This window comes from Cupressus sempervirens, chromosome 2, assembly GCF_028749045.1.
Source record: "Cupressus sempervirens isolate cs-2001-9-10 chromosome 2, ASM2874904v1, whole genome shotgun sequence".
NCBI lineage: Eukaryota > Viridiplantae > Streptophyta > Pinopsida > Cupressales > Cupressaceae > Cupressus > Cupressus sempervirens.
Window position 1 is genome coordinate 346,211,510 of NC_143119.1, and position 22,165 is coordinate 346,233,674.

Sequence of the window (22,165 nt, forward strand, 5' to 3'; positions counted from 1 at the left end):
ACCCCCGGGGACCCTAGTGGCTTAACAAGTAACTGTTGGGACGTAGCCATTTGTGCTGGATTTCGTAGTAATCCCCTTAAAGAAAAAGGGATATGACACCATTCTTGGAAGAGGATGGCTGGTGGCCGCGAAAGTATATCATAATTGGAAGAAGAATATCCTGTCAATGGAAAGTCGAGGGTAGAAGTTTGCAATTGATCTTCGAACTCAAATGGTAAGTGAAAAAATGGCCTCATTGTCGAAGTCTGAGTTAGATGGAGAGCACCGGAGAGATGAAGGAAGAATGAATCCGAATGACGAAGGTGTTTTAGAGTTGGAGGAGTGTTCAGAAGACGAGACAAGTTCATTGAATGGGCTTTTTCATTAGCAGATGGAAGACTATGAACTTTTCCATAGGTACATGCTTGGCATCGAAGAACCCGAAGATGAGGAGGCATTTCCACCATAGTTCGTCGAATACAGAGAAGGAAATGCGGCGATCAATGAGAGTCCCGCCCATTGCTTTGAAGGAAAAGAGATAAGATTTGAAGAGCCATCCATAGAGGTTACTAATCTTGGAGATGCACAGAATCCAAGGAACATACATGTGGGAGACGACTAGAACCCGGTACTGAAGGCCACAGCATTCAAAATCTTTTTGGAGTACAAAGATGTATATGTATGAACTTACAAAGATTTAAAGGGAATCCCGCCGAAGATGTGTGTCCACCGCATACAGTTGGTACTCAGAGCCATACTTGTGCGGAAGCACCCATACAGAATGAACAAAAACTATGCAACCCACCTAGATGAGGAAATATAGCAAATGTTGGAGGCTGGCATAATATTCAAAGTTCAAATAAGTGAGTGGGTGTCACCTATTGTGATATCGATGAAGGACGGGATCCAAATCTGGATATGTGTGGACTTCCAGTGGCTCAATGCGGTCACAATAAAAGATCCCTTCCCAATTCCGTTCACCGACACGATTCTGGAAGAAGTGGCCGGACATGAGATGTATTTCTTCATGGATGGATTTTCTGGCTATAACTGGATCTCCATTGTTGAGAAAGACAAACTGAAAACTACTTTTGTGGTGGACGATGGAGTGTATGCGTACAACCGAATGCCCTTTGGATTGTGTAACGCACTTGCCACATTACAGAGGATCATTTTGCACATATTTGAAAAAATGTTGGTAGGCAACTTCTGCGTATTTTTGGATGATTGGTCCATTTTTAGTGGACAAGACGACCACTTGAAGGCACTTCAGGAATGTATGGAGAGGTGTCAACGGGCGAGGCTGGCATTGAATCCAAAGAAATGTCGGTTCATGGTTCCTCAAGGAAAACTACTTGGACACATTGTTAGCAAGATAGGATTAAAGAACGACTCGGATAAAGTAAGGGTGATAGTAGAAATGGAAGCCCCAACAGACGTATCTGGAGTCAAGTCCTTTCTCGGGCACATTGGGTATTATAGACAGTTCATAAAGAACTATGCTAGAATTGATCTACCCCTGGACAAGTTGACACGAAAAGGAGAACCAAATATCTAGACTTTCGAGTAGGAAACCGCCTTCGTAGAACTGATGAATAGATTGCTGGGAGTGCCCATATTAACATATCCAAACTAGGACAGGGAGTTCCACGTCCACGTGGACGCATCAAACTTCACCATAGGTGTGACATTGGCGTAGACTAGTGGTCATGGTCTCGATCACCCAGTGTATTTTGCAAGTTGGCTACTATCAAAAGCTGAGAGGAATTATAGCACCACTCAAAGGGAGGCTCTTGGGATGGTGTACTCGATACAAAAGTTCAGACATTACCTATTGGCTACACCATTTACCTTTTACGAGGATCACCAGGCATTGATGTACTTGGTTAACAAACCAATCATCCAAGGCAGAATTAGCAGATGGTTGTTGCTACTACAAGAATTTACCTTCACCATCATTGTGCGACCCAAGAAGAGTCATGTCATTGTCGACCAGCTCTCCTGAATCAAGTCCGGGGAGCCACCAAAAGGGTTCAATAACGATTTTCCAGATGCACACTTGTTCAGAATCACCATTCTTTCGGAATGGTACAAGTCTATAGGGGAGTATCTATCAACGTCCCAATTTCCCAAAGAGATGCCGCTAGGCAAATGACGGAAGCTAGTTTTAAGAAGCCGAACTTTTCAGGTAATAAATGATCTTTTGTATAAGATGGGTCTTGATTAAGTACTACGACGATGTGTAATGGAGGAAGAAGTGCAAAGTGTTCTAAGGGAAGCACATGAAGGTCCGGTAGGTGGCCATATGGGACCCGCACAACAACATGGAAGGTTCTGCTTGCTGGGTTATGGTGGCCCACACTTTACAACGATGCACAGGAATGGGTGTTGAGCTGCGATACATGCTAGAGAACTGAAAAACCACTCAAGAGGGACTTCATGCCATTATACCTGTCCCATACCCAGGAGTTGTTTGAACGTTGGGGACTAGACTTCATCGGTCCACTGAAGGCGAGTAGTGCTCGACGCTGTTGATACATAGTGGTAACCACAGAGTATTTAACAAAGTGGGTAGAGGCACGAACACTACCTGATAATTCTGCAATCAATATGGCTAAGTTCTTGTATGAACAAATCATCACACAGTATGGCATACCTATTCAGTTGACAAGTGATAGAGGGGGTCACTTTGTCAACCACGTGATCAGATTATTGACAACATAATTCAAAAATTTTCATTTGTTGTCAAGTCCCTACTATCCACGAGCCAATGGTCAAGCAGAGGCCACAAATAAAATTTTGGTGGCCATCATATACAAATCATGTGGCATCGAATAGGCAGACTGGGAGGAGAAGTTGCCTTCGGTGCTGTGGGCCTACTATACCACATTTAAAGTCACAACAGGACAGACGCCATTCCAGTTGATGTTTGGCCAAGAAGTTGTGATACTAGCCGAATTTATGGTCCCAAGTATACGAATTGCAATTGACAATAGACTCAGAGATATGGAGAGTTTACAAGAACGCTTATACCAATTGAACAAATTGGATGAATGCAAATTAACAACACAATGGGCGACAGAAGTGGCGCAAACCCGTTGAAAGGTGTGGCACGACAAACATTTGAAAAGGACGAGGTTCCAGCCAAGCCAACTCGTGCTACGGTAGAACGACCGCAACGAGATAAAACTAGGGAAATTCAAGGTTAAATGGTGACAATAGATCCATAACACTATTATAAAGTGAGAGAAGTCGGCGACAATAGATCCATAACACTATGGACCTTGGATGGGCATGAAATTCTCGAGGCCATCAATGGATCGAAGTTAAAAATTTATCAAGAGCGACAGGGATGTGAAGTAAGAAATAATCGCAAAATTGGAGTTAAGTGAAAAAAATAAATAATAATTATTAAAAAAAAAAGAAACAAAAAAAAAAATGGACATGTGTTGTCTCGCGGACACTGCTGACACATGGTGTCTGTGCCTATTTCCACGGGGAATTCTATATATAAGACGCAACAAATAAGTTGCGGGAGTTATAAGTTTCTGCCGTAGACAGTTTTTTTCCTTTGCCAAGGTTAATCCATAGCAAGTAAGCCACTCGTGGGAGGAACAAATAAGTTTACGCCGAGGAGAGAAAGATAGTCTGCGGTAGCAGTATTGGTGTCAGTAAGGACACCATAAGAAGAGTATCCGCTGAAGGAAAAAAGGGAGAAGCTACGGTAACCATATTTCAAAGCATAGCATCCGCAGGGAAGTAGAGGGCAGCAAAGGCATTTAATGTGGGAACCATTGCCATCGAAGAATCACTGCTGCAGAAGACAAAAAGAGAGAGAAACCCTAACCATTTCTTTTGGTTACATTAAAAGACAAAATAAGAGACCGTTATTATGGAGTCCGCAGGGAAAAGAATGCAGTGGAAAAATCGGTTGAAGGCAAATATGGAAAAGAATGCGAGAGTGTTGGCTTCTGGAGTTTGAGTTGTAGGGCTGACAACATCCAACAGTAAGAAGTAGAAAGTGAAGGCTGACCTATCACACCTCATAGTTCAGTTTGAAAGGCTGAATGGCAGTGAGTGCCGGAAATGGTGGCAAGAGATTGCAGATATAGATGTAATCAAACAAATCCTGATACGAGCGCAAGTACATTGGGTAATACAACTTCCAGTATTTTCCATTCGGCTGTTTGAATTGATCTTTAGAACTATGATCGAATCGTACAACAAGAACAACAGAACGATTACATTTGTTTACAAAAAGCACCGTATGACAGTCTCTTTCAAACCACGAGATTTCAATAGGGTTTTTGGCATTGCTGGCCAAGGAGGTTGGAAAGTGGAGACCAAGAATCGCAAGTTGTCACAAGAACGTAAGGAGTATTGGATGAAATTAGTGGGCCACAACCTCACACCAGAGGAAATGGAGTCTGTGGTGAAGGGTGCCAAGAGCTGAGGACTATAGAGAGATTTTATTTGGGAGGGCCATTCGAGATGTATTATGGATGTAATTAAAAGCAGGTTGACGGGGGCAAGTTGGGCCTCAGCAGATTACATTCATGAACTGCATCATGAATGGTACCGTGTATGATTGGGCCACAATCCTCGCCAACAGGATAGAGGAGTTTATGACACTCCAGCATCAGACATTTTTCATGCTGCATCATGCCATCGACTTGTTTTTGGAGGCAACCCTTCATCAAGTTCCAGTCGGCGATTTTGAAGTTCTACCGAGGGGGAAGTTAGTGCCAGGAGAAACCCCAGTATTCTACTGGAGACATTTAGACACGGGTGGAACCGCGACTGGTGAGAAGAAAGTATTGCAGGGATTGGAGGCATATGAGGACACAAACAGTGGAAGGGAGGAAACCACAGGGAGCAGTGTGGTCAATTACAAGGAAGAGAGTACCTAGGTAGAAGTTGGCAGTGATGGGTCCACATTCTTCATCCCTCCCTAGTTGCCAATTTTGACACACTTGATAGCCACTACCTCGCTCATTCCTCCATTTGGCCAGAGACATGCGCCTGTCATCATGTCTCCATCAACGGCCATGACAGATGTTATGACTTCACAGACAGCCACGACAAATGTTATACCTCCACAGAGTTTTTCGCCAAACTCAGTTACACTAGCAGGGCCAGCCGTAGAGATAGTAGAGTTGCCAGCGCCAAAGCTTGAACCTTAGGTTCGATTAGATGTGATTGGCTCTGACGCTGTGGTCACCATATCTTACTTTTTGTTGGCCAACACCTAGCTAGCCCAACCAGTACAACCAGTTCCACCGGTACAGTCAGCAAAACCAGATGAGAGCATTGAGCTGATACATGCAGCATAGTTCGAGAAGATTGAGGTGATGGACAGAGCCAGTGCATTCCTACGACAACAATTCCGACTCATTCCTGAAGAAGTTGGTCCTTCCATTCAGTCCCCGAGGCATGGAGAGGTATCCCCAAGGGCAGCTGCCATCTTAGAGCCACAGGAGGTGGGAGTGCCACAGTCTGAGGATGAACCCAGAAAGGAGGAGGTGGCATCGGATGTGGACGTGGCTACTGCAGGAGAGGCAGAGATGGATACCGATGGGGAGTGGACCATCGATGATGTGGGAAAAGAGGATTATGGGTCGGATGAGGATAGATGCAAGGCATACCTCAAAGCTATGCAAGATGTGATGGAGAAAGAACGCATCGTTGCATGCCAGGCTTTGACTCGTAGGAGGGAGCTACATTTGATCTGAGCTTATATTCAAGGGGTTTGTCTTGAGCGTTTTCGCTCTTGCTTTGAGTTCAGTGGATGGCCAGTAATGTAGACACTGAAGATGTTAGTTGATTGGGCTACAGAGCCTGAGTTGGGACCGTGCAACACTCTGATGGAGAAGTTGGCAAACGAGATAGTTGGGTTATATAAAGGCGTTTCCTATGCTCATAGGCATATAGAGGCGGACAGGGCATCAGAGAGAATCACAGCTGAGAGATCTATGGCTGTTGAGAAGGAAACTAGGGAGAAGTTAGCTGCTGAATTGGCTAGCTAGCAGGCAGCATGGGTAGCCGAACGTGCAGTGCTTTTGTGAGACAAGGAGATGACTAAACAAAGACTACCGACGGCCGAGCAAGAATTGCAAACAGCCAAGGCCCAGGCCATGGACGCAACGCTTCTTCTGAAGGAGTCGGTGGAGGTTAATACGCGGACTCAGAAGGATTTATGCAATAGCACTGATCAAGTGTACGAGTTGTGCCGACAACAAAGCACTTCAGGGATGCAACCTCCTCCCTAGTCTATATTGTTTCTATGTTGTATGTTGTTTCCTATTTTGTTAGTTTTGCAATCGCTAGGAGGCAACTTTTCTTTTTTGGGGGGGATGATGTTGTTCAGCAAAAAGGGTAGTTAGATAGTTACCATTTCGGAGATGGTTGTGTCATTTCGTTGGCACCGTTTCGGACATTATAAATGTCATGAACACTTATGTATTTTCGCATCATTATCATTATATGGAATATCATTGTTGTGCACGGAAAGTATTTGATAATGAATAGTATTTTGCATTGATTATATGTATCTTTCTTGTTCACCTATGGGATGAACATCTTTCCACCATGTCTCTTATATAGTGGTAAGGAATTTCTATATGCTTGGATCTATCATGAAATACTCCATTCACAGATAACCTGATACTATTAAGATAATATCTTATACTTTCTATAATAGTCAACTACTTGTCTGTAGTCCGTCTTTCAGTCTAGGTAGGAATGTTTCCTATCCTGTCTCTAGTTTTGTTTCTAATTCCATCTTCAGTCTACGTTGTTTCTTTTTGAAACAACGTCCTTGTAATTCTTTATAAGGAACACATTTGTTCCTCCGTTAATCAATCAATCATTCGGAAATCCGTTAATTTGCCAACTCTTCTTGAATCTTGTAACATGGTATCAAAGCCATGATAAGGAATTTTTCGAAAAATTTATAATTTCTTTTGAAATTATCTACTAAATTTTTTGAAATTATTTCTAGGGATTTCTCTATAACATGTCCAAGATTTCTACTTTTTTGAGAAATTTATCTGTGCCCATCTAACTTTCAGCTAGGGTTTATGAATCTGAAAATCGTGTCCATGCAAAACGAAAGCCATTTTTATCTGCTCACGACTGGTAAAATCGTGCTTAGCAAATCACGTCTGATATTATTTTGTTTGGTTTGTAAGTCGTGTCCGATATAGCTAAGGTTTTTTTTTTTTTTTTTTTGAGTTCTACACACCACGATAGTCGTCTCTGCTCGCAACCTCCTAGTCTGCAAAATCCGTGCCTGTATCCTTGGGAAAGCTCACAATTTTTTTCTGCAAATCGCATCCAAATCACACGTGTTTGAAGCAACTCGCGTCCATATATTTTCAAGCTCATTTGACAGCAAAATCGTGATTGTAGGGTCAAGGATTAGTTCGTTTTGTCTGTATTCTTCATCATTTGCGCTCTCCATGGAAAAAAAATCTGCCTTTTTTATCAAGAAATCTGAAGTTTTTTCAAGCTTTTTTCAGCCAAGTCCGTTTTTTTTCGAAACCCTAATTTTTGGGGTCATAAATTTTTTTTGTTTGCAGATTCTTGGTGGGTTTTTCGAGACCTCATCTAGGTCTTCGTCAGAATTTTCTAGGTACCTCGATTTTCGAGCCGACGGACTTACATTGCGACTGCAGATTCGTTTTGGGTTTTCTGTCTACTCTTCTGGGCACTTGTCCTTTTTTTGGGGTCAGCCTCAGCATTGCCTCGAACTTTGTGCAAATGGCATCTTTGACTAATCTGATGTTGGAGGGCAGTCTACGATTCAATGGCCACGATTATAATCATTGGAAGCAGCGCATGTTGACAATCATCGAATATCATCATTTGGATGAGCTTGTTCTGGGCACAAAGACTCGTCTGATCTCCGACCAAGCAGAACAGGACAAGTTTGATGATCGCAATCAAGAGGCTGTTATGCTTCTTAAGCTCTTTGTTATCGATGATCAGCTACCGCAAATTCCTTTCGGCAAGTCAGCTGCAGAAATTTGGAAATATCTGAAGGAGCTGCATGAAACATCTGACAAAAGGCGGGCATTCTTTCTAAAGAATCAGTTGTTCTCCATTATGATGGATGAACGTATGTCCTTACAAGAGCATCATTCAAAGATTAAGGACATCCGCGATTTGCTCGAAGCTATTGGTCGAAAAATGGAGGAAGAGGATATGGTAGTCATCACTCTGAAAAGTCTACTAGCATCCTATGAGCACTTCATAGAAACACTCAACATTACGTCAACTAATGTTGATCTGAAGTTTCCAAAATTATGCACCAAACTTCTGCAGCAGGATCGTTGGAAACAACAATTTGGCAGCAGTGCTTCTACAGCCTTCTCAGGGCAGGCATTTGCTGCAAAATCCTTTCAACAGAATGTTGGCAACCATCAGTCTTCTCAGCCTTCCCAGCATCAACTTTCTGCTCAATCCTTGGATGGCTCTACGAAGCAAAATGTACAATGTAATTATTGTCACAAGTTTGGCCATATGAAATTCGAGTGCTGGAAACTTTTGGCTGCCCAAGCAAGGCAAAATGCTTCCCAGCCAACAGCACAAGTTGTCGAGCTTCTTGATCAAGGCGAAGCTGCATTTTTTGCCTTCTGAATTTGTTTCTGTTTTTATGGGTTTGTTGATTTTCTCCTCAAAAATCATTTCAAGTTGTCTGTAATACTCAAGGTTGCGTAAGATTCTGGATTTTATTGTTTTTTCCACAAAAACGAAGTTTTGTAATTGCAACTTATTTTGAGTCATAGCACTCTTCTGGCAAAGCTTCTTGGTTTCAACATTCTGTAGATCTAGGGAGGGTCTCAGTTATCACAGAATGTTTCGACATCCGTACGTTGACCATTAAGGGAGGGTATTAAGATAATATCTTATACTTTCTATAATAGTCAACTACTTGTCTGTAGTCCGTCTTTTAGTCTAGATAGGAATGTTTCCTATCCTGTCTCTTTTGTCTTCAGTCCAGATAGGAATGTTTCCTAACCTGTCTCTAGTTTTGTTTCTAATTCCGTCTTCAGTCTACGTTGTTTCTTTTAGAAACAACGTCCTTGTAATTCTTTATAAGGAACACATTTGTTCCTCTGTTAATCAATCAATCATACCGAAATCCGTTAATCTGCCAACTCTTCTTGAATCTTGTAACAGATACAACTTTGGTTATCATAGTGAATAGTGTTAGGTTTCATAGGCTCACCAAACAAGTTAGAAAGCAACTTCCGAAGCCACACTACTTCTCTAGCTCCCATTGTTGCTGCAATATACTTTGCCCTTGTGGATCTCTGAGCAATAGAAGCTTGCTTTTTGCAGATCCAAGCAATCATAGCTGATCCTAAATTGAAACAACTTCCTGATGTGGTTTTCCAATCTTTCACACTTCTGGCCCAATTAGAATCAATATATCCATGTAACTCCATGCTAGTATTCTCATATTTAAGTTCATACCCAATAGTACCTTGGAGATACCTTAATATATGCTTCAAAGCAAAAAGATGATTCTCACAAGGTTTACACATGATCTGACTCAATGCGTTCACAGCATAGCAGATGTCAGGTCGAGTATTTACAAGATACATCAAGGACCCAATTATCTGTCTGTATAAGGTAGGATCAAGTAGTTTGGATTGAACACTTGCTTCCTTTAGCTTGTGTAAGTTGGTTTCCATAGGTGTAGACATAGGTCAACAGCCCCACATTCCAAATCTTTTCAAAATATCAGCAGTATGCTTCTTTTGATGTAGAAAGATATTCCTAGACTTCTGATGTACTGTCAATCCAAAAAGGTAATGAAGAATTCCTAAGTCCTTCATTTCAAATTCAGAAGCTAAATCTTTCTTACAATGATTAACGAGATGTTCTTCTCCTGTAATCAGAAGGTCATCAACTTAAAGAATTAGAATTAGCATATCACCTTTAGTTACCTTGAAGTAAAGATTTGGATCAGCCACATTCTTGGTGAATTCAAGATTTAAAAGGTATTTGTCAATCCTTTCATACTAGGCTTGTGGAGCCTGTTTGAGTCCATATAGAGCCCTCTTCAATTTACATACATAGGAGGCAACATCGTGTGTCACAAAGCCTTCTGGTTGTTCTAGGTATACTTTTTCCTTGATTTTTCAACTAAGAAAAAGATTTTTTACATCCATTTGATAGATTTTCCAACCTTTAGTTGCTATGATGGCTATTATAGCTCTAACAGAGGTGTACCTGGCAATTGGTGCAAAAGTTTCTTCAAAGTCGATTCCTTCCTTTTGAGAAAAACCGCTAGCCACAAAACAAGCTTTATGTTTTTCAATGCTGCCATCTACAACATACTTAACTTTGAAGAGTCATTTTGAAGACACAATAAATTTTCGCTAGGTCTAGGAACTATATCCCAAACATCATTTTTTAGTATAGACTGATATTCTTCCACTGTTGCATATTTCCAAGCTTGATGTTTAAGTGCTTCAGAAGTACTTGAAGGTTTAGGGTTTGGAGTCTCACACATGAAAGCATTGTATGCCAATTTTCTATGTCTCTTGCTTTCTCGGAAAGTCCTTGAAGGTGCTGAAATTCATCTCCTTCCTATATAATTTTCCTTTCCCAAAGTGGCCTTTTAGAATGGTCAAGACTCTCTTCTCGAGTCTCAGGAAGAATCTCAGTTTCATTTAAAGTCTCTTCAGGGTACTACCTCTAAATCTCAAGAGCAGGAGCCTCTTCTTGGGATACATCAAATGTATCTAGTTCATCAGAAGTTTTGGCTCTTATGAAAGCAATGTCTTCCTCGGAAATGACATCTTTGCTTAGTTCTATTTGTTTCTGTCTAGGTATGTAGACTCTGAATCCTTTTATTGTTTCACTAAAACCAACAAGGATACCTTTTCTTCCAGAAGGTTCTAACTTTCTCCTCTTCTCCTTAGGTACATGAACATACACAGGGCATTGAAATATCCTTAAGTGATTGATTTCAAGTTTCTTTCTAGAAAATGCTTCTTCAGGGGTCTTATTATCCAAATATAAGCGAGGACATCTTTTTTGAATATAGAGTAATGTGTTAGTTGCTTCAACCTAGAAAGACATACTAAAGTTTTGATAAAAAATCATAGCCCTAGCAGCTTCGACAATAGTTCTGTTCTTCCTTTCAGCAACTTCATTTTGTTGAGGATTGTAGGGGACTATGAACTTCCTCTTAGTTCTGGCAAGTTTGCATTACTCTTTAAATATTTCAGAAGTGTACTCTTTCTCATTATCTATTCTCAGAACTTTAATGTTCTTCTCAGAGGACTTCTCAGTGAGTGTTTTGAATTCTTTAAACTTAGAGAGAATCTCTTTAGATTCTTTGCACTTAAGGATGTATATCCATGTCTTCCTTGAAAAATCATCAACAAATATCACATAGTACAAGAACCCTCTTGTAGATGGTAAAGACATAAGTCCACATAGATTAAAGTGTACTAGTTCCAACACATCTTTAGTTTTGCTCAAACTACAAGGAAATGATTTTTTAGTGTTTTTCCTTAAGGCACAACCTTTGTAGGATTCATTGTGAATATGGTTTAATTTGGGCATTCCGGTTACTAACTTCTCCATTGATGTTAGGGCATAAAAGTTGATATGATCTAATCTTCTATGCCATATTTCATTTGAATCTGAGGTGTCACGTACAAGTGCAAGGTTTGTCTTAGTGCATAGCTCATATAAAATTCCTTGTCGTACTCCTATTGTTAGAGCCTTCTTTATGGTTGAATTCTTAGGCCAAGCTAGTACTTTACCTTCCATGAATGCAATTCTATAACCATCATCTTCAAGTGCAGATATAGATATTAAATTCCTTTTAATACCTGGTACATAAAGAACTCTAGAAAATTAAATAGAATTTTCAGATTTCAATTTTATGGTGCAGGTACCAATTCCTTTTACAGAATGTGTAGAATCATCACCAATTGTAACTTCATTTGTTTCTATTTGCATGCTTTCTAGGTTATCCTGATATCCAGTGATGTGTCTTGAAGATCCGCTGTCAACTACCCATGTATTAGATTTGGTTGAAATCTAGCTGGACAATGCTGAATAGAAGGCATATTTCTTAGATTCATGTCCTTCGTTTTATTTATCACATTTTGCAAAGGATGCTTGAGGTTGAGATCGATCGGGACAATTTATCGCATAATGTCCATATAGATCACATCTTAAACATTGAATTTTGGACAAGTCTTTCTTCTGTTTAGATTGTCCTTTTCCATGAAAGTTTATTTTCCTTTTGTTGTTGTTCTTCTTTCCCTTCTTATGAGAGTTTGTGTTAAGAACTTGAATGTCTTCATTTAAGGTTTTGTGTTTTCCCTTTATAATTAATCTCGATTCTTCTTGAAGACAATCTGATCTTAAACCATCTAGTTTTGGGATTTTAGACTTGGCATTTATACCTTGTACAAAAGATTCCCAGGAGTCTGGAAGTCCTCGTAATGCTATTAAGGATAATTCTTGATTGTCAATCTCATAACCAAGTGCAAATAATTGATCCCTCAAATCTGTGATTCTCATGAAGAAGGCATTTATGGTTTCTCCTTTATTCATCCTAACATTATTCATTTGCCTTTTAAGAGCAAGTTTTCTGCTAGTATTATTGATTATGAATGCATTTTCAAGAGCTCGGAACATATGATATATTGTTGTATGTTTTGCCACAATAGGTACTCTGTGGTCTTGCACAACATCCATAATTATCTTCATGGCTTTTTCATTATTCTCAATCTATACTGATTTCTTAGGATCATCTTTAGGCTCCTCTTTATTCTCTCTTACAAAGGATTCCAATTTGTTTTCTTTCAATAACATCATTATATGAAGTTTCTAGGATTTAAAGTTATCAGAATTTGCAAGGTGATGTTCAAATCTCAATACGTTTGTCATTTTTGTAGAGACAATGGATTGTAAATTTAAAGTGAAATCTAATCCGTATAAACTTAATGTGATCTCTCCTTAGCCTCGCTTTGATACCATGTAAACTTTAATGCAGATTTCTATGACAGTATTGATAAATGTATGGCTTTTATTTCAGGTTCAATCTCTACTAATGAAGGACCTGATATGCTCCACAATATGTATAATGACAATGCAAAGATATGATAAAATTTTCTTCAACTTTGATATTTGTATTACCTCCGATCTGCCTGCATTAATTGATTTCGATTCTTGCAATATCGGGTGGTAACAACATATATACAAGGGTGGTCAGGTATATGGGTGAATGGGCATGTCTCCAAATAGAGACATGACCATTCACCAATATACTTGATTGGTGGTTTGATTACACCTGATGTTTAGTTATAACAAAACTAATTGTTTCAAAGACTTCACAAAGCCCGATGCAAATCGATAATGATCAGAATGGAATGTGATCATTACCGAGATCAATCTCATATATATATATATATATATACATAATCGGTTCTATATACAGTGATCATCATGAATAATGCAGATTATATTCATGCATATATACATATCAACATTCAAATCATATATATATATATTCTCATATGATCAGAGATATTGTCTTAACCAAAGCTACATGTTTTAACATATTTTTCTTGTTTCCTCCTTGACACTAACCTATCAGCAACCTGTTCTTTTAACATGGTAGCTATTTGAGCAACCAGCAACCCTTTCTTCTTTGTCTCCGAGCCCTCACACATAATGACCCCTTTATCACCAGAGCCTAGAAAATGATGTTTAACTCGGTAATAGGAGCTTCTATATTGTGTTTTGCAAAAATTAATTTTCCACATAAACCCCCCTTCTAGGACTTTGTTCAATTCGTGTTGTATACTTCCACAAATGAGAACTTCTATCAATTTTAAATTTTTGGGACCCCTCCCCACTCACTGAGCTCTGACTACACATTCTTGCAATCCATAACAAAAAAAAAAAAACATATTTCAAAACTTATACAAAAACTTGATAAAATTTAGAATAATTCGGAAAACTAAAACAAACTATCAAAGAAGCAAAAGGAAGGATCAGATGGATACCTAGAACACTCAACACTGATTATTGGAAGTGCAGCCTTCTCTTCGAATGTGCAAAATGGGCACACCAAAATGAGAGATTAAATGAGTGAAATGTTTTTTATTAGGCTCTTTTTAGTATTAGCAAGAAAAATGTATAAAAAATCTCATTGTTTAAGGTTTTTTTTCACTTTTTAAAGTAGTTGGCTGTGGGTTTGCCCAGGTTTGTGGCGAATCCCCATAGGGTCCGTGTCATGGCCTGTGGGTTCGCTCAGGTACACATTAGTGAAAACCGGGCCAAACCGATAGTCTATGGTGCAGACCCACCACAGACCCCAGGCGATCCAGACCCGTCTGGCAAGGTCCGAACCTTGCATGTTAGAAGATTATCCATTCAAGTTACCACAGGATGCAATTCTGAAAAAGATTCCTTTGAATCAAAGGTCAAGAGCGGATTGTTCACATATGATAGAAAAGAGGAATCATACTTTCATCATATATCTCATGTGAGATTAGTATTACCACCATGGAATCCTGGTTAAGATGACATGAATAGAGGATCTACTAACTACTCAGATATTTACCTCCATCACAATGAATAATTCATGCATACAGTTATGTTATGCAGAGATGAAACTTCCAAGTTTGGGATCCAGGAATCATTATAAAGCTATAAGAATGCTTATGGGCAAGCAGAGACTGTGATGTCCCCAAAGATGAACAATTTTTTAAGGTTAAATTAAAGATTTAAACCAATCTAAAAAGCATAAACTAATGCCCAAAGTCCTCAATTGTTGGCTCCATCATGGAAGATTAGTAAATAGTAATCATGGACAGTGATTAAGGAAGAAGGACTACAAGCATCAGCGATTTATAACCACTATACAATTACAAGGAAGACAACTGATATTACATAAATTGACACAGTGTAATCCATATTGTTAAACAATATCTAAAGGGCATGATATCGTCATCAAGCCAAAGAACTAATCTCCCATTGCATATTGTTACGTTGGAAACAGTAACCCATGTCACATGGTGAGACAAGATCTCTGGAACCTTCAAATGAAGAAACTAAGTCATTAAGTTTTCAATTAGGAGAACAAAATAGAGAGAGAGCCAATAAGTGATAATTATTCACTACCATCATTAATGACACCTAATGATAATGAAGTGTCAATAATGAATTGATTAACTTATGGAAGAAGTGGTACGATTAACTATGATAGGAGGCATCCTCTCCATTACCCCTCTTCATTGGCGGATGATGAATATAAATGTAAGCATCGTGATGTGATAAGAAGACAGATTATATGAGCTGATAAATATATTTATTTCCCTTGTGGAGCACTCGGTAAGAGCATAACAGGTTGCCATAGCGACCAACAGTGCAAGCAATTTATGTTCCATATCAGAGACTGATACTTAGAAGCATAAATCCTTAAGTCAAATCGGAGACGGCTTCCCTTGTCAGAAAATCTGTGCATATAAATAAAGGAATATAATATACAACTGATATCTCTGCAGTTGAGATATCTCTCGAAACTGTATTTACAGTATGAGCAACACATTATACATCAGAGACAGCCATTCATGTTGTAAAGCACAATTCACCTTACCATATTAGACACAACATATAAATAATTTGTATACAGCCTTCTTGAAATGTATACATTTGAATCTATACATAATTTCTACCACTATCAGCATTTTCATTTGGAATTACCAGTAATCTGCATTATATTTCACATATGCACTTTGTATATTCATACAATTAAGTTGATTGCAATATTTAATTCATTGTAAGTTGCAATTTGGATCAATAAATCAATTGTTCAAGTTAGAATAGTAGAAATCCCATAGTGTTCCATAGCTAGTGAGGGGAATTATAGATACCATATGAGAGTAAACATGATAGTAGAAGTGTCTCATTACAGGTAGCATATTGCAAAACCTACTTTTCAAAATTATATGGCCAGATTGCCTTATTTCAATAGATAATATTCACTGTATCCTGCGTTGTGAAGGAAAGATATTTCAATCCAGTCATAATAATGGAGTTATATTATTTCTTTCAAATGACTGATTTGTGTAAAGTATTTATTTTGGGAAAAATAGTTGTAGCAACATAGAATGCCTATTATTATCAATGTTACCTAAAGAGGCATAACTTGCCGAAATTGGGCTGTTCTAGGGTGGAAACATCTAGCAGACATGGGGACGCCTTGGAAACATCCTTGGTCGTCCCCAAAAAAGCATTTTTCTGGGAAAATCTGTCCCCAAATTCATTGAAATCTTCCAAGGATGGCTACCAGTTGTATACAACAGAGGAAGGAAGCTTTTTTTTTTAAATTCAAAAATTAATAAGAAATAAAGGGGCTCAATTTTAATGTTCCAGGTAAGTAATCAAAGCCCAATCTGTGTCATTCTAGTCGTTGGTTTGCAAAGAGCACATTAGCTTACATCAGATTTTACAGAGTTTTGTAATATTGGGAAGCCTTTGGTCTGTAAATGACACTTCAGCTGAAGTCAGATCTTATAGGCCTTATATGTGCCTTCGAAGTAACCCAATTATGAATATCTGGAGGTTGATAGTGAGGGTGGGTCAAAGTTCATCTTAGGCCCTGGTGGAAATCTCTTCCTTTGGCAGATTTTTGTATAGTGATAACAACCACCTTGATATTCAAAAGATTCTCATCCTGAAGGCAATTTTATTGGTTTATCTATGATGCAACCAGAATGTAGATACTGTTTAAACATATAAGAGTGATAGTAGAGAATAGTATATTTTGTTATGAATATATATTCAGTCCTAGATCAGCACATGGTCAGCCAGATTGTTTTACTTAAGTGGCTCTTGCAGGCAATATGATAAAATTTGTTGGATCTCTGCTGTGATGCAAAACAGTTTATGTATATTGATTTCTCAGGGTTCCATTAGATGAGACACCCTCTCATTAGTGGTAGTGATTTAATCCGAATATGATCCTGCATTAGGGGAGGCTGATTAGGGACAGCATCTTATTAAAATTTCGTTTGTCATTTTGTAGTTGAAACTTGTAGCCTTTGGGCATTTTGATGTAATTTTATATTCCTCTGTTGTCCCTTAAAAAATGGTTTCCTCCCATCTTCATCCCCGAGATGTGCCCCCTTGTCGCTGGTGTACCCCATCCTCGAAACATGAGATAATAGAGATTATTATGTTTTGCTAATAGTTTGTTGGCTTCTAGCAGTTATAAGCATCAGATGATTGATGGTTGTCTTCCTCTTGGCAACCATTAATCTTTTAAATAGATTGTCTATCGTCAATGAATATGATCTAGTTGAATCAACTCTGGTCCTCGACTAACTCTCTTTTTTTTTCAATAATGATTTCATGTGTGAATAAAGATATATTTAATTCTTGTATGTAGCATGCATTGTCGTCTCTATAATTAATCATGTATTCATTTTATCAGGTAAAACATTCAACAACAATATGCATGCAATTGATAAGATACATATATTTAGTAGCTAGACTCAGAGTGACAATAAGATTATCTCAAGTTTATCATGATTAACTTAATACATAAGTCTCATCACCATTTCCTTATGTTAAATAGCAACTACTGAATTACCTAATAATTCTTTGAATGATTCACTGAAAGAGTAGAATGAACTTGTTTTTGTGTGTCAATGAAATAATGTAACGTTTGTATGAGCTGTTAGAACTTAGAACCAATTTTTAAAATTTGAATGTTTTTTTCCTGTTTCACTAAGAACTAAAAACAAAGTAATGGAACCTTTTTAACTTAAAACAATTTTAAGAAGTCTGCATTGTATGTTCTCTTGTTTCAATGAAAGTGATGTCTGTGCCACAATTTTGTCATTATAAAGTCAATGATGAATTCTATGGCAGCAATTTGATATCTTCTAGCTAGGCGAGGTGTATAAACAATCACTTTATGTTACAGGTTCTTAGATTATTCTTTTGAAATTTTTGTAGATATCCAAATCCACGGTTTCAAATCCAGATGACCTAGAGCTATGGTTAAAGGTGAGAATTTGTATTGCTCTTCCTCTCACATGTTGTACTTATAATTTCAAAATATCGAGCTGATCCTAATGCATTTTTTGTTGCTGACTTATAAATGTTACTGTCAGATAACAAAATTACTTATTATGACTGAGATATTAACTTCTTTTCAGGTGGACAATCAAATTAAACAAAAGGGATCAACCAAAGACATGATATTCAAAATCCCGTATCTCATAAGTCACATAAGCTCAATAATGACTCTTTTTGAAGGAGATGTTATCTTGACTGGTATGTTACTATAATATGACCTTCATTTTACTTGAAACAACTACTGTTCTTTGCGTTGGCATTTTGCATATAAGGGTCTGAAATTATATCGTATGAGTGTACAACCAGTAACTCAGTTCTCACAGAAGCACCCTGGCATGTTCTAAATGATTTTTTCACTGCAGTTGATAAACACTATACACTCTTATATGTGCGTATAGTCATATTAAATGTCATTTTTTATTGCTTCACATACTTAGCTCATAAATAACCAATGTGCTCCCCAGATGTATTGTATCATTTTAAACTTTTCATGTCCAACCACTTCTTTTTGGTTACTGTGTATATTAATAGTTTCTTTTTCTTCTCTTTCTGCGAGGGACTGAATGCACACCCAAGAATGAAAGACTAATCAGAAAATGTTAATGTGCATCTCAAAAATGGGGTTATCAATGATTCAGTGCAAGAGGTTTCACCATTAATGAGATTGGATTTTTTAATTTTAGGAAATAATGCCAAACAAACTTGTGTCTAATAAAGAAAATGAATGTTCAATATGATTGATAACAATAAATATGCTGTTATAAGTTCAAAGGTAGTGCATGTAACATTTATGACCCAACTAAAAATAAATATTGCATTGGAACTTTTAATAACTATATTAGTGCTCCTCAATAATGAAGAATTTTGAATAATGTCACAGGTTCCGTTTAATCATTTATAATTTCTAACAATTTTATTGTCAGAGCTAGTTCCTAATCCTCTTGAAACATGTCATACAAGGAATTGAAGATGCATCTAGCTTAGCATGTTAATCAAGCACTATGAAAGGAGATCAATGATCATTGATATTGCAACCTTAGCCTTACTAAATACACGGGATTGGGATTCGGACATGACTTTTACCCACCCTATCATGACACTCCTTTGACAGGTTCTATTTAACATTCATTTATGGCTTTAGCATTCATTTATGGCACATTGTGGGTAATTAGGTTCACTGATTCATGAATAATTCTAATCAATTACTCATTATCCGTTGAATCCCAGAACAGAGTTTGAACAGGTCATTTACTAACTGAAGGATCAATTGACTCCAAAGAGGATAGAGTTTAATAGGATTGTCTGCCAGAAGAATATGCAGTAAAACCTGAGGCATTATCGTGTTTGTGCTAGCGGAGGATAGATGAATTACTGTATCGTTGTGAAATGTGTCATAGAAGTAAGTTATATCCAAGCTGTGGTTTCCACTGTACAAAGCATTCATATCCATCAATACCCATAAAATGAAGGTAGGTCAAGCATCCAAAATAAGCAAAACTGAAAAGGCATAAAAGTTAGTGATTCACCTTTACCATCTATAGGGTTTCAACAATGTTTCTAAAATTAAGATACCCAATCATGGCTTCCACTGTACAAAGCATTCATACCATCCATACCCACATAATGGAGATAGCTCACATAGTGAAAAGTAGTCAGGAGCAAGCAGAACTACAGATGTCAAGAAAATTTTAGTTATGAATTTTTACTCTGTATAATTCTAAAAGTAGTACATAGCTGTGATAATAAGTGATAACCAAAATGGTTAACTAAACTACAAATTTTCAAAACACTTAACTTGGTTCAGTAGACCTGGATAAATGTATACAAGTTGCACTTAAATTTTCTCATCTCTTCCATTTAATGTTACATATGTTTTCTGATCTCAAATTTCAATGTAAGCTTAGACACTTTTATGGAACTTAAAACGTTTAAAGTCAGTCACTATTGGATATCATCGTAGGTCTCTTTAGGAGTACTTTTTCTTCTCTCTTCTGGTTTCCTTGTCAGTTGTGTGTTCAAATGGCTTGTCTTCTAGGTTCTAATGCATTAGTGAAGGAGGAAGTGAAAAGATTCCCTTTCTCCTAGGATGTCAGTTCAGGTTCAAAGGATCAGTTCGGCGGTATGACAAAATTTTGAAAGGGGGTTTGGGTTCATTAATAGAAAAACATGTAAAATTTATACACACACACACACACACACACACACACACACACACACACACACACACACACACACACACACACATATTTATGATGCCTAGAAGCGTGAGCTAAGATTAGAATTTCGCATAGTATTATAAGAACATTTAAACAACAAAACACCATAATATGATCCAAACAATGTTTGGGGGAGGGCATTCTTATGAATGTCATAGAATGATCCAAGTATAAACTTGGTGGATGACATTTGTTATGATTCATGAATGTCATATTATGATCCAAGTGCACTTGGTGAAGTTTGGTCCAAGTATAACTTGGTGGTGGGCATTTATTGTGAATGTCATGGAATGACCCAAGCATAACTTGGTGGAGGGCATTCATTGTGAATGTCATAGTACGATCCAATACCTTGGTGGAGAAAATTCATTACGAATGTTAATCATTTCAAATTAGATGGATTATTAAAGATTTGAAATATTCAACTAGTTTTATTACGAACTTACCAATTTGTTTGTAATCATTATGGTCCGAAATTAACCCTAACAGTGGGGACATTACAAAGTATCATTGTCTCAACTTCAACTTATGGATTAAAAATTTATTTATATTCCTCTTCATTTTCTTCTTTTTTCTTCTCCTTCTTCATTGGCATTAGTTGACTTATAAATAGAGCTAAGGCCAATGGGATCAGCTGCACCAATAATATTATTGATGTCGAAATCTTCAAATTCATCAAGTGCGAGATGAGAAGTGGAAGCAACTAAGTCCACAAGCTTTGCATTTATCTCCTACCTCTTCATCTCCCCGCCTTCATTGTATTTATTATTCTCATGTGAGATGAGACATAAGTTGTAATTTACACGTACCAAACTCTTTGCTCTTTTTTATTGCAACCTGTTGCACTTTATTGAGTTTATGAAAGAATATGTGCTCTAATTTCTTTTGGACACTAATGAACTAGCAACCTATGAAAATGAGATAAAGTAAAATATTAAAATAAAATTATTAATCTTATAAAATAAAAAGTACTAGTAATTCATGAAGATAAACTAATTTTTTAAAAATAAAACTTGTGATATAATTTTGATTGCAAGGGGTTGTTGTTTACTGCTTAGGGGTAAACTGGATTAATACATGCGATAGTAACAAGAGACAAGGCATAACACAAAGATACATTGAATGCTTCAGGAACTAGATATATATTTCATTAATGCTTCAATGCTACATGTACATCATACGCCAATACACAAGATAGATAGCAATGACGAATAATAAATGCCGTTATCAAATAGGGTCAGTCCCAAATGAAGCGCTTTCTTGATCAATACAAGTATAGATGTTAAATTATTTAGAAAGCCATAATGGCTACCTGAGATGGCTCAAGGAACAATCTCCAAGGTAACTTATGCTACACCTCTCCGTAAAGCATGCTACCAAATTCGATGCTGCAAAGTGGAAACCCCACCATGGGACCCGAATTACCCTTGCGCTCAAAACATGTATGTGAGCCTCACATCTTGATGCCTTGTCAAATGTGAAGACCCTGATGGCCCACATGAACAAGAAATAAACCAACTCGGTTCCCCAACAAGGTAAAATGTGCCAATCTAGTCAGCCCAAAGTGTAGACCCTTACATACTTCCCCATTAAACTAATGGTGGCACCCTTGATACCTGTGCAACCTGCTTTGCATTGGGAGGTTGATCATGAACTGATTACTTGGATGTGAAAGGGTTCCTATCTTCAAGGAACTCCATGACGACCTCCTTATCGTGCCATGATGTTTCACCATGCTCCCAAGTGGTTGTCTCTTGGCCTTGCCAATAAAAAATGACCAAGAACTCTTGAATGCCCCATTTTCCTCCACCTTGGGTTCTCATTGCAATCACTTGTCC

General features: G+C 37.8%; 1 protein-coding gene across 2 annotated transcripts in view; it reads left to right on the top strand.

Moving 5' to 3' along the window:
- LOC149572544 (Fumarylacetoacetate (FAA) hydrolase family) overlaps nt 1-22,165 on the top strand; it is a 283,932-nt gene that overhangs the window by 232,113 nt on the left and 29,654 nt on the right. For both annotated transcript variants that reach the window (XM_089813653.1, XM_089813654.1), the window contains 2 exons: nt 17,989-18,039; nt 18,192-18,309. In XM_089813653.1, coding sequence (XP_089669779.1) covers nt 17,989-18,039; nt 18,192-18,309 — 169 coding nt within the window. The remainder of the gene's footprint in view (nt 1-17,988; nt 18,040-18,191; nt 18,310-22,165) is intronic.